Here is a 14,394-nt window from a genome sequence, read left to right on the forward strand (position 1 = left end):
AGTATTTAAGTTTATACCTCTTTTCTTACTAATTTCTGTGGAATCCTAGCTATCCATATAAATATGTTTTTTCTTATTATTCATGGTATCATAAGTTAAGTGATAATCATCAATGTCATGTTCTTTGGAGATCAGTTGTGTATAATACCCATTTAAGAGATCTTCCAGACACTGGTAACCTTGAATATTTTTAAGCCCCGTTAGCCATATTGGTGCTGTCTACTGATGTTATTTCAAAGCGATGCCCTCCAAAACTGTATCGAACATGTTTCTCTAATCTGATGTAAAATGTTTTCCACTTTAAAATGTTTTTACAAGTGGCAATATGCTAACTCTATAACTGCTCTAATATTATAACCATTTGCTATTAATCTTCCTTAATAGTAATTTTTTTTTTCCTCCCTCTCTAGTGTCTGAAAATCTGAACAGTGCCTAGGGAACTGTAAAAATAAGAGATGGGCCAATGTAAAACCCTAGAACCTGACAGATTCCAGATTTGGTTTCAATCCAAATTCTACATATGAGCATGGTAGCTGTGGCCAATATCTATTAAAAATATGAAATGCACGTACAGTGTAGGTTTGCAATTGTTAAAATACCAGGTGGAATCCTGGAGCAGTTCTACTCCAACAAAACCGCTTCGGATTTTATTGGCAAGTTCTATCTGATAACGAACACAGGATCTGGCCTAAAAATTTGTTTTCTGTCAGTTTTAGAGATGATCCAGCCCCAACCTTCTTTGTAATGTTTGTGTCACTGCACTTAATTAATAAAAAGTAGGTCCTTTCCATGATTTTAGCTTTCTAGTACAACTCCTTTGCAGCTGTTCAGTACAACAAAATAGGTCATGTCTGATTAATTAGGGATTCCTTCCCAAAATAAATTAAATAACATCAGTTTAAAGCCCCACCTGGAAATCTTGAAAAGCAGAATGTTATGTTGGGCTCCTGCGTAAACAGGCACACTTTGACTCTGGCTTTGTCCCTTGAGGAAAGAAAGATTAATCATGGGGAGTGAAACAACAGAAACTAAGGGTGTTAGGACTATACTTTTGCTCTCTCATTACTCAGCAGCAACTGCATTTTATCTGCATACTTGAATCTTAACAGCATCTGACTAAAATGCCAAGCTGTAACATATCAAAATTCAACAGGGTCTGACCTATTCTGTCATTTCTGCTTATTCACCAGTAAATGAAGGCAAGCTTTCTCCTCCGTAAAGAGTTTCTGTCAATAGGCACCTCTTAGCTGAGTTGCGGTCTCCCCAAGGTTCACAAAAAGGTAACCACAGAAAGCTTCTCCTTCTCCAGGCTTTGCACCGCAGGCCTTATTTAGTAAACCAATGCAAGAAAGTAATCTGACTTTACAGGCATATAAAATTTTCCAAAGTTATGACTATCAAAAGTATGCACGTACAGTAAAACTTCGGGGAGGGGGGTGTTCTGAGTTTCACTTATTTAAAACTCTTTTGAATTAATGCAATTCCGCCTCAAACACTTTCTTGGTTTCTCTGAATAATTTTATTATTATTATTATAAGAAATACAAAAGTAACTTTCAGGCTGTCCAAGTTATAGCATTTCTACTCTTTTAACTAAAAACCTAACTTTTTCTCTTGGAGAAGTCTATGGAACAAGAGCATAATGTAAGAACATACAGTAACTCTAGAAAATAACAACTTCCTATGTATTTTGTGATATATTTTCCAAAGGATTTGAACCACTAATATGAGCCCTGTGTCCACTGCACTGGGCTGTAAATGGTATCCAGAGACACGGTTCATTTTCAGTGGAAGCCATAAGTAGAACGCAATTCGACTGTAGGTTTCAAAAGCTCTGCCTGGCACGTAGGGCATGTTGTGGGGATGTTTGACTGAATGACTGGCCTGTGATCATAGTAACGGGGGGAAGGAATAATGTTTTTGCGCTGTCCTTGGATTCTGGCACATCCTATCAGTTAAGTCTTTCTGAGGCCAGTCTGCCAGCAGAGTCATTCCAATGGGTTCATTTCAGGGAGCCCAATCAAGACTGAAGGGAGATACAAAGTACTTACTAGGATGACACAGCCTTTTGAAATTAGCAAGAGTTTCCCAGGATTATTTTATGGTCCCATGGGAAGCTTTCCATTGTCCCACTGAAAATCCTGCCAAGGCTGCCAATACTAAATCATGTTCAAATGATTTCTCTTTTTGATATGTTTTGCTGCTGTTGCTTGGTTTTGGTCTTTTTTGTTTGTTTGTTTTTTTAAATATGAATAATAAGTATGAGATTATTCCCTTAGGAACTATTTCATAGTCTGGGATGCTTCATTTTCAGGAAGTCTGACATCTTAATTTAATCTCAGCAATGAACAGTATTATCCGTGTATTCATTATGCTGAGGTATGATGGACTTTAATGTACTTAGAATAGGTCACAAAACTATATTCATATTGTTGAATAGGAACACATATATGTTATTTAATAGTGTATAGGAATATAGGATACTAAATATTTAATTCAAAAAAGTTCATAAATATTAAATTCTAACAGTAAAATGGCTATGCCCATCAAAATACAGACAAGAAATGTACATTTTAAAAATATTTAAAACATATCTAAAGATTTTTTTTCATTATTTAAATGATTCTACTGTCATGCCATAGGAAACATGGAATTTAAACTTAGCAATTAAAAATATGTATTTGTAGCTTTGACTTTTATTATTACTTTTACGGATACTTTTGTTCATTGCTCCCTAAATAACAAAAAAACCACTATTTACTGAAATGGTAATTGTGATTTAGTCCCTCCAAATCATGAAATTATCTCCAGAATCACAGCAACTTAAAAAGCAGAACAGAAAAATGTGTCCCCTTCACACAATGCAAGTCCCTCAAAGAAATGATGACTGAATGACAGCAGTACAGAGAACTCTGAAAAATCAAACCTAATTACAGTATGAAGCGATGAACATCAAAAAACACTAGTTACTTTTAAAGATGCAGGTCAAAGTTTTCCACAACATTTACCCTAAAACAATAGTAACTTGAAAAAAAAAAAATCATAAAACTTGCACTGTTGTTGCTGTTAATTCTTGCAATTTTTAACGTATCTCAAATATTTTGTATTTTACCTAAATGTGATCGTGAGCCTTCATGGGAATTTCATAAGTAAAGAAGGTCTTATGGTTTCTGATAAAAGGAGTAATAATGTATTCCAACAATTAAAAAAGCAGTGAAATGAAAATAAACCATATTTTTTCTTGTTTTCTTTTAGAAACCCATATAGGTCTGAATTCAGTTTCAGGATTTGGGGATATAGATTGAATATTTGGGATTAACAGTACTACTGACTATTATTAGCAACCATTACTACTGTTTATTTGTATAAGCTACGTTGTCTTTAGCAACCCGACCCTACTTTATTTGTAAGACTAAGTCTTTATTATGCAACATCCAGCTCAAATTAATGAGTCATTCATTAAGATGCCTCCACCATGTCAGCCCTTTTATTTTTACTGCTGATATAACTGAATTTCTTTTAAACTGCATCAGTTATTGAAACTTTCCTATGCCATAATTCCAGTTTCAGCATGGCCTTTCAGCTACTTGTATGGCCTCTGAACTGCAGTAATTCTCTACAATTTTAGTCGTATACCAGATTGATTTTGAAGCTGTCAAGACACCTTGTCTCACAGTACCCAAAGGAGCACTATTTGGTTTCAGCAGCCATCTGTAAATACCCCTAACGAGAATCAAAAAGAGTGAAGCTTCCATAGAGTGGAACTGAATACACAGACATGCATATTAAGAGTGTTACAGAATTACTTTGCATATGTTCGCAACTAATTTTTATTATGACCTTGGCTATTTTGCCATGTTTTTTAAATACTTAATGGACTTCATGTGCCTTTCACACTAACTTTCTAAGCATTTGTACTTTAAAACTAATAGTACTTGTGTGTATTGTGGTTACAGGTCAAAAAGTATCAGAGGTCTGCTTGAAGGGAGCATTTAAATCCTCTTCTACCTCATTGTTTGAAAGGGAAAACAAGTTTAATGAGAAAGTTCAGGGGAAAAAAATATCTTCTGTAAAATAAGCAGAATCGACACGTTATTTTTTAATATCTAGTATAGCAATCCTTAAAAACAGCTTTTTTTGTATGTTTGGACAGACCTTACCTATATCAAAGAACTTTTGGAATTTATACCACCACCGTAAAAGTCTGAATGTGATGGTTCTTGTGGAAAATTAGAGTCATTAGCTTTATTTATAATAAAAATAGACTGTGTTCAGATTTGTGCATATGGCCATAGCATTCTGATTCTGGTCAATACCACTTTGGTAGCTATGAGTGACTGGGGTACATAGGACGATGGCTGAAATTGCTCTGGCAGGTGAGCAAAAGGAGGAGTGAGCAATTGATGAGAGGCATCAGTTGAGCACATCTAGAATATCATGTCCAGTTTTGGGCCCCCCAACACAGGAAACATGGATAAACCAGAGCAAGTTCTGCAGAGTCCAGCAAGAGCACTTGCCCTATGAGGAGAGGCTGAGGGAATTGGGCTTGTTCAGCCTGGAGAAGAGCTGGTCTTGGAGAGGGTGGGGGGGGGTGGGGAACCTAACAACTGCCTCCCAGTGCCTGGGGGAGGTTATTGAGCCAATATGCCAGGCTATGCACAGCAGCGCACGGTGGAGGGATGAGAGACAGCAGGCATAAATTGAAACAAGAGAGGTTCAGACTGGATGCAAGAAGAAACCTTAAGCTGCAAGGGCAGTTATGCAGCAGAGCAGGTGCCCAGAGAGGCTGTGCAGTCTGTCCTTGGAGGTTTACAAGAGCTGACTGGGTAACGCCCAAAGCAACCTGGTCTGACCCTGCTTCAAGCAGGGAGTGTTGCAGTATAAACCTCCTAAAGTACCATTTATCCCTCTGATCCTGTGACAGGCAGGGATAATTGTATACAAATGAACACGAGAGGACCTGGAAGATTCTAGGGAATGGGAATATGCCGTGTGGGTCTTTGGAAAAGCTGCAATTTAGATGAAGTGGGTATCCCCTGCAGTAGGGGAAAGTTAACTCTAGAGCAGTGCTGAGTAAGCTATTGCTGAATCCTTACCTATGGATCGACTGCTAATGCATTGTCTTCAGCAGAAGAGATGGAAGCCACCCAGCTGCTAGAAAAACAGATACCACACGACCTGATGACGGATGTTGGCAACAGTTAATTTCCACAACTTTTATCTCAGTTCTGCCAATCAGTAAAACATCTCACAGCTTGGCAGCGCTGTAGGTTCTCATGAGAAGAACACTATATACACAATAGCTACTAGTAGTTCCGTTTCAAGAAGTATTAACTTATTATAACGTGGATGCCAATAACAGCTTCAGAAGATTGATATTTAAAATCATTAAAGCACCACTGTAAATGAGTAAAGCATGTAAGACGGTCTCAGAAGTCTGAAGTCAGCAAGGAAATTTGTCGTTACCTCTTGCTGTGTCACATCTACTTGAAAACTCTGTTGAAATTTCTGAAATAAAGATGATCAATACCATTACATTTGTTCTTCCATTTGTTCTTTATTTTTACCACAATCCTATCAGAATTTATTTATAGAAGTAAGCATCACACGGATTAAAAATACAAGGTCAAATTTGCAAGTAGCTATATGATGAGAAGAGATTAGAAGTTATAGAACAACATAAAAGTGAGAGTATTTGAATGAATTTACTGAGTAAGGCTAAGGGAGTAAAGACTGATGTTGTACACACTCTACAAGAGGTTATCATCATCATCTAAGCAGTACACAGCCCAGTAAATAATAGAACATATATTTATTACTGGGGAAGAATACGAAGAGCAGGATAGAGTCAATAGCCCATCTTAAACCTATCCTTGAAATCATCACCTGTTTGGAAACATAACTTGAGAGAAACTTGTCAAGAGTCCAGCCAAAGCCCACCGAACACTGAATGGCATTAAATAATAATAAGCAATATGTTTTACAGTCTTCTCAGAATTTCATTAAGAACTTAATCCTAACTGACTGCAGTCACTGCAAAGTTTTGCAGGCTCACAATCTAAAATACCATGTTGTTCAAGTAAAATGATGAATTCATTATTTGCTTAGCCTTGTGAGTGGTTAGAGATATTCTAAGTGTCTTCAACAGGAAAATCAAGTGTTTTGTTGGAGGATGCAATGCCATTACACTCTCACTTCTATTATTGCCAGACAATTAGAAATTTGAAAAGTATTGAACAATTCAATGCATTCATCTTCAGGAAAGTGTCCATGCATCATGTCTGGGTTTTTTTTTGGTTTGTTTGTTTGTTTTTTAACAGAAAGGCAAAAAAGCAAAACAAAGAACCCGTGCTGGAGCTTGCCCAAACTCTTCCTCTACATATTGCCTAGATGGGGCCCACATTCTGAACCTGATAGGAATATTACTGAAAGTAAGTGTGCAAGAGGCTGTTCAAATTGCTCATGAGATTCTACACCAATCATCATTCTTAATACAGTAACAAAAAGTCTGCCACCTAGACCACTGCAGATGATAGCAAACACATCTTTGCTGAAAGAGACAGACCTTAATTATAGTTAGAGAAGTCATCATTTTGAATAGCACTGTCTCAACTGCAGGTTTCTGTTTCACCTCGGTCAATCGGCTTAAACTCTGGGCCTCAGGTACATCATGTGCAAAACTTGCCTATCTAGGAAGTACATCTATAAAGTAAGTCTGTAAAGCACTTTAAAATTTTCAGTTGAATTATATTAATACTTTTCTCCCTAACAATACCATTATTCTGTCACTGTTACAAGCAAATAAAGAATGGCACATGCATATCTTGATAATACACTGAGAGTACTCTCAAGTATGTATTCCTCTTATGAGCAAAAGCAACAAAGATTTAGCAAGGAACTCTTAAATAGGCCTAAAATAAGAGCAAACTAAATCAACAGCTATCTAGGAAGACCTGCAACTTTTCCTTAAAGCAAAAAATGTCATCCACGCATCAATGCCATCAATTTATAGAAACATCTGGTAATTCCAGAGACGATATAAAAGAACTTTTATTTAATAAATTGGCAACTCTCTTAACCATATAAAACTACTAAAGGAAAAAGCATTACCATTTAATGCTGCTTCATTTACTCAGATCAGCATCTGTGTGGGTGGTTCTTGGATTATGTATTCACAAAAAAATGTTTTGGAGCAGTTAAGCTATAAGGATATCAGTTACATCCTCTTGTGTGTTTTCCACTTTTAATATTCACTCTTGCCTCTTAAGTTCAGAAGTGCAGCACTTATCAGCTTGATAATCTCTGCTAAAGTAATGTGTTAGAAACTTACAAAGGTTACATTGCTGCTGCTAAATCAGGGGCAGATTTGAATGCTGTCATTCACCGGGAACAGGATGTGGTATCTCTAACAGTCAATGGGCTGCTCTTGGACTGTCATAATATCTGGAGTGAAGAGCAATATCATAATTTGGCTTCAAAAAATGGCTGAATTGCAAAATTTTAGTCCGGACATATATACTCTGAAGCCTACCACACTTCATAAAAGGCTACAGTGCTTGATCATATAGTTCTGATTTGGCTGAAAGCAGCTCAAATTTATGATTCAAATTTGAGATAGTCACAAAAATTTCCTTTAAGTTTAACTCTGGTGTGGAGAGTTTTGGGTTTTTTTTGTTTGTCTGTTTTTAGAATGGGCCTATCTGTGGCTCTCTATCCTAATTATTTAATTCATAAATTGAACTAAATGCACCTAATACACCTGGACTAAACATTGAATTAGCACACCATCTACTAGATAAGCAAAGGATATACAAATTAGAGGCTTAATATCAAACAATGCATAGTAGGCAGCTACGATCTGAAACATGAATGACCTTGTAGACATTTACTAAACAAACCAAGCATGCCAAAATGTTAATTTTCAAATGAAACACAAAGAAGTGGAAAATTCTTCCAGTTTTCTTAGAAAGAACTGACATTCTTTTTCTTTAGAACTAATAACCTCAATTTTCTTTGAAAAAATCATAATATTAGCTCCTTGACTACCCACAAAGTTTTTTTCAGGTGCCTACAAGGAGAGAAGGAAACATGGACAGAAACTTTCCTCAGGAAAAAAAAAAAGAAGTCCACTTGGTTACACTAAAATTGATATTTTTGTTAGAATTTTTTTTTCTGAAATCTTTACATTTTGTACTTTGCACTCGGATTCAGGATGGATTTTTTTTTTAAAGCATTCCTTGTGTTGCGTGAATATATCTCAATTTCTAGCCTGCTTTACTCATGTCTACTGTCACACCCCAGGCAACTAAAAATGAAGTCTTAGACATATGATCAAAATCTCTTACCAAGTCACTACAACGGGTCAAAGATCTGTCCATTAAACGTTATGGTTCACCACTCCTCCACCCATCTACAAGAGAAGCAGCAGAATTCACAGCATATCTCTTCACGCCACTACCAGGAAAGGAGGAGCTGTTTATGGCGTTGAGCTAAACAAGTCCCAGTCCAGTCCTCACTCATACTAAAATATACTTAGCATCTCATCAATTTTTGATTTTCATATACTAGCATTGTCTTGTTCCACTTTTGTTGAAAACACCTCTTGAAAAATATTGTTCATCTGGAAACAAAAGTATTCCTGTTCTTCGATTTTGAAAAAGCTTATTCTGTACAGGATCTCATAGAATCCCTTTAAAGCTTATGTCAGAAGTAGCACAAACATTCCCTAGGGTTTTTACTTCTCATGCTGAAGAGAAACATGATCACTAGTATACTATGCTTTGTTTTAATACACTTTTGTTTAACATACTTTGTATTGTTTTAAGAATTTCTGAAATTAATTAAATATAATTTTGTCTTTGAGATTCGCTTGTAAATTCATTCCAGAAGAGTACAGACACTATTCAGTGGAAGTCATGAAATTAAGTAAAAATTCTTCCTATCTAAACATTCCAGAAATCGGTAATGGGCATATAGAAAAGAGTAACTTAATACTAGGCGTACGTCCCAGTTTAAAGTCTAGACACAGACTCCTCTGATCTCTGGAGAAAGGCAGCCTTGCATCCTAACTTTGTTACTAAAGATCTGTGCATCAGAGCAAAACTGTAAACATGCAAAGGAATTTAAGAAAGCTGTCAACTAGAAACTATGTGCAAGTCTTTATTTTGCCATTTAGCTCTATCTTTGCAATTACATTATGAAATTAATAGGGCAGAGGATTGCCATTGGTTTCCACAGTACCAGAATTTCATCTGCCTTTCTCTGCGTTAGGTAAAACCGAATGGCTGAACTGGGGATCGGGTAGAAAGGGGAGGAAGGACAAAGGATTATAATACGCCACTCAGAAATAGTCCTGGAAAGTCATAGACAAAGGGAGAACTTAAAACCAGATGCAGGAAGCACAGAAGCAAATTCCCTATTATGTTCAAATGAAAGCCAAGCTTCATGATGAATGGTTTTATGCCATTTTACAATCAGTTTAAGCTCTCCAGGACTAAAACTTTATAATATCTTCACAGCAATTTGTATAATCTTGTGAACCATGAATACAATTAACTAGCGATTCATCCACATGCCATGCCAGGTCCATTTACTATTGTGTACAGCTTGTTTTTCTTAGAGTTGCAAAAGTATTGAGATTGCTAGTCTTTGCTTTGGAAAAAACACCACAAACAGTTCTCCCAAATACTCTAATCCTGGTTTTTGTTTTTGTTTTTTTCTTCTTCTTTACTCATTGCACCATCTTGTTTAAGTTAAGCAGAGTAGCAATCAGTAACATACTATTATACACTGATTACGTTCCAATAGTATAATGTACACTAAAATGCAAATCTACCCTTTATTGGGGAGGTGTTTGAAGTATTACAGAAGGAAGAAACTCGGAATCAATGTAATTAAAGGGCAAATGTCTAAGAGCTAAAGGCATCCAATACGAGTTTGAATGTCCTAGTCGTTCCAGCCCGGTCTGCCTAAAGAGAAACCTTATGCTTCCAAGCCCTCAGGAGGTTAAGAACAGAACAGTCTCTTCTAATCATTGTGAACTGTTTTCTTCAATTAATTAATGGAACTTGTATTTACCTACTTACTTTAAAATAGCAGGCATCAACCTTTCATACTAGCTTCATTGTTATATGTAGCTACTACCCACAAAATTATCACCATTCTCCGTTAAGTGTAGTGACAGAAATCTTTTTTTAATGATCATCTTGCACTACATGTCTGTTCAGAGCAGTCTTAGGAGTAGAATCACACTTTTCAGGGACTAACCCACTGTAGTATCCTGTTTACACAATGTACTACTTCTAATCATTTCAGAAGTACATCAGATTTATTTTCACATCATTCTTTACCATTAAATTTATAGTTTATAAACAACTTTAAACTACATTTGCCCTTGACAAGGTCAAGAAGGGCACGCAACTCATCAACCACACCTCCAACTATAAAGTAGCTCAGATCTGTCATCTGAGTCAACCAATAAATAATAAAGATTGATGAAAGCAGCTCTTAAAGTACTTTTGAAATGCATTCTATTTTCAGAATCACTAATGGTTGGCCATTAAAAAAGAAAACAAAGGGTTTTTTTCTTTCTTTTTTTTGTTAGAGTTGTGCATACAGCTGAAGTTTAGCATCTGTCAAATACTTTTTCAATGGGGAAAAAAGTCTGCTACTGTGATGGAAACAAAACTGTAAAGAAGAGTGCTATTATATGAAGCTTGCTAAACAACATTCTGCAGAGTAGTTATAGAAAGTAGGATAATTAATTTATGTCTTTAGAATATCTGTGTTTTTCTATTTGTCCTTTATCCTCTTGTTCATGTCAGGAAAAAGCCATCTCATTATGAAACTTCACTATTCCTTCTTCAATTAAAATGAAAACTATACAGTGAGTTGGAAGAACACACAGAAATCAGTTGTAGCTATCCAGGAAATCATGTTCCCAATTCCACAGATTAGATGAGAAGCACTTAGGGAGCATAGGGAAGACTTAAGGTAGAAAATACATCGTCCTGCCAGAAAGCTCTATATAAACCCTCTAAATCTCAGAAAGTTTATTCTTCAACACTCTAAGCATGCATGCTCTTACTTATGAATTCAGACTTCCAGATGGTAGAACTACCACAAACTTTAATCATGCACCTTTAACACGGTTATTCAAGGGCTGCAATGAGTCAAAATATCACTATGCAATGCATACCAGTGCATGCAAATAATTGTGTGGAAAACCTATATGCATGCACAGGTAGGTATTATATGTAAATTTCAGGAGCAGACAAGTGTAAGCCAGGCTTCAAATACAGCAACTAGGTTAAGAAATATACCTAGTCAAGTAAGGACTCAGCACCATAAAATTGGTCTCCTCTGTGAGTGCATACTATAGTATGGGTCTTAAAATGGTACATGATCTTTCTTTTTTTTTTCATTCAGAGTAAAATCTCTATTTTTGTCTTTGTGACTTGCATTACAGTGAATCTCAGCAGCCAGGGAAGAAAAAAAAAAGTGGAAACTCCTGATTAGCTGTTGCTGCCTTAGACTAGATGATGAATAGTTGCCATGAGGAGATAACAGATACACAGTTGACAGACAGGAGAATTACGGGGTTGGAATATGCTTAATATGAACAGATCCTTCAGATGATGAAGCTGCCAAATCTAAATAGACTACGTACATAAGTGAGATTTTGAGAGTCTCATAGTTTGGCCAAATCTCAGCAGCTTTTTCACCAGAAGGACAGAGGATATTAACCACCACCAAATTTGGACACCTTCTTCCCCCCGCCCCACACACCTACAAGCATGGAGTGACTAGAAATTTCAACTCATTAGCTGTATATTTTTAAAACTAAGTAAACAAGCTCTTCCTGATGCTTTCTTAGCAATGGGTGCTCCATTCTTGCTGAACACTTCCCAAAACTATTTAGGCTGAGGCAGATACCCCACATGGAAAATATTAACTGAAATTTCTAAATTTTGCAGCATTATGAGCAAGCGAACATAAAGCATTAAGCAGCATTAACGTTAGTTATTTCTACCTGTGTCATCGGTGTCACTTTTAAGTTAACTGAGGCATTACCGAATCAGAGTGATCTTTTAATAGAATTTGAAAAAGGTGCAGTGCAATGAGATTCTTTAAAATGCTCACATAAAAATCTTGTTATGGAACAGGAGACACCAGTCGTCTTCATCTTTCAGTATGACTTTCTATACACATTAGCAAATTCTAGGACTCTATCAGATCAGGTTCAGAACTAGGACCCAGAACACTTTTGGGGTATCCTGTGAGCAGATCTCTGCCTTCTGTAAATGAAAAATCTGGTGAAGCAGTCCAAGTCAGAGGATCTGGACTAAATAGCGTTAAACAGTGAGCACTATTGAAATTGCAGTTGCAACTGCAACAGTTGCAACAGTCACAATACCTTAGCATCTTCTCTGTTACTTATCAGAGTGGAGTGTTATTACACTGCAAATACCGCTAACATTATTTTATTCCTGGGACGGCAGATTTTAAAAATAATGGAAGCCTTCTGTAAAATAGACCTTTCCCCTTTCTCATTTCTTACCGGTAAGTATTTTAACAGATCCACATGCCTCATAAAAATCATTTTAAAATATCACATTGTTTTCAATCTAAGAACTGCAGTGTACGCAGCACTTGATGGTCAGTCACTGAAACACAGAGGAAAAAAACAACAAATTTTAAAGATTTCCTTGAAGCACCAGATGGATGTAACATCACACTGCAACTCTAGCTAATGGCATTCACCTATACTTTCAAGTAATCCTCTAACCCATTTGTTACTAGACTCTTTCCCAAGTTTATATATATACATATAGTCCACTGAAGTCTTACTTACACTCATCTCTGTGCAAAAATAAACATGACTTAATGCTACGATGATTCATTTCAGTCCTTGAAATGCCATCACTGAAAAGGACTGATCTTTCCAGGCAGGGTAGGAGGCAACCCCGCTATCTTGTATTGTACAGACACAATGGCAACAATTCTTTCATGAGAGAAGCAGCAAGCTGGAAATTCTCCTATGAGCCAGCAACTGAACTGTGTTACATCAGCTAGCACAGAAAAAGCGCTCATGCGGAACCATCAAATTATCATACACAAATCAATTTCAAAGGCATTTTTGTATAGCATAATTTAAGACACTTGATAATTCACATGCAAAACCACACAAGCCCAAATTAGAAATAAGACGTATTGTATTTGTCATTTGGATAATTCGTTTACGGGTTATAAAGCTGCACAAAAGTGTTGTAAATTCAACACACAGAGAACATTCTTTAAAAATCATCTAGTATCTTTTCTAAGAGAAATTGTTATTCATTCCTTTTTGCACACAAGTTTGCTTTAGATATTTAAGTTAAGAGTCTAAAATTTTAGTATAGCACTTGGTACATCAGATGATGGAAAACATACATTACTAACTGTATTTCCTAGTGCATAAGAGGAATTACAAGAGCAAAAGAAGAAGGGGTGTTATCTGTATGCACTCTATATGACCAGCAAAGAACTCATTTTGACCAGAAAAAAATTGTTTGTACCTCTGCTTGCTCTTCACTCTGACAGAATTAGCTCCCTAAGGAGAAATTCCATTACGGGAGTATAGGAGTAATCTTTAGCCTAATAAGAAAGGAGAGAACAAAGAGCTCATAGGTGAACAGCATGGAGAGGCAGAAATAGAAACTTGATTAACAAAATCTTCCAAAAGCAACAAACCATTTGTTATATAATGCAAATTCCCTTATTAGCCACTCTGCTATGCTAACCAGTACAAAATTATTATAGCTTTTTGCCCCTCGCTCCTCAACCCATCCTTCGTAAGTTCCCTGCAGAGATGGGATCTCACCGTTCTCACCGTGCTTCCTTTTATGCTGTAAACAAATGTGGATGAAATTAATGTTGACCTAGTGATATCCCCCAGTTAATGATTACTTTTTAGACTACCAATCAATCTGGATTTCAATGAAAGCTCTTACAGACAAGTTTAACTACCAAAGGATAGCTTTGATAGGAGTACAAGTGGCACAACAGAGCAAAAAGATTATTATTGTGTTAAATATTTCCAAGTCATTCTTCTAATGAGTTTGGTATTCATAACACTGGTAAACTATTGAGTTTATCTGATAGGCCATTATTAGACTTTTTTTTGCTTAATCTTTTCTTTAGTGTATATGATATGAGGTGCAAACAAGCCACCTTTTGCAAACATATTTTATTTCCACTTGGAAAAAACACAGCTTCTTTCTGGAGACAGGAACATTCCTTTTCCCCCACCCACCAGTTTGTTTTATTACTCCTATTCAAATGTCACAATTCAGTGGTTCCACCTGGTTTCTTTCCTTTTTTTTTTTTTTTTTTTTAAGCTATGTACAAAACTGAA

General features: G+C 36.3%; 1 protein-coding gene across 1 annotated transcript in view; it reads right to left on the reverse strand.

The window, feature by feature from the left end:
* The window catches only part of LOC138066838 (uncharacterized), a 216,296-nt gene extending 202,414 nt beyond the window's left edge, over positions 1 to 13,882 (reverse strand). Inside the window, exons 1-4 of the mRNA XM_068939683.1 lie at positions 13,861 to 13,882; positions 12,559 to 13,634; positions 8,345 to 8,409; positions 5,466 to 5,507 (exon numbers count right to left, since the gene is read on the reverse strand). Of these exons, the coding sequence (XP_068795784.1) occupies positions 5,466 to 5,507; positions 8,345 to 8,377 (75 nt within the window). The 5' untranslated portion in view covers positions 8,378 to 8,409; positions 12,559 to 13,634; positions 13,861 to 13,882. The remainder of the gene's footprint in view (positions 1 to 5,465; positions 5,508 to 8,344; positions 8,410 to 12,558; positions 13,635 to 13,860) is intronic.
* Positions 13,883 to 14,394: the final 512 nt, after the last annotated feature.

This window comes from Struthio camelus, chromosome 3, assembly GCF_040807025.1.
Source record: "Struthio camelus isolate bStrCam1 chromosome 3, bStrCam1.hap1, whole genome shotgun sequence".
Lineage (NCBI taxonomy): Eukaryota > Metazoa > Chordata > Aves > Struthioniformes > Struthionidae > Struthio > Struthio camelus.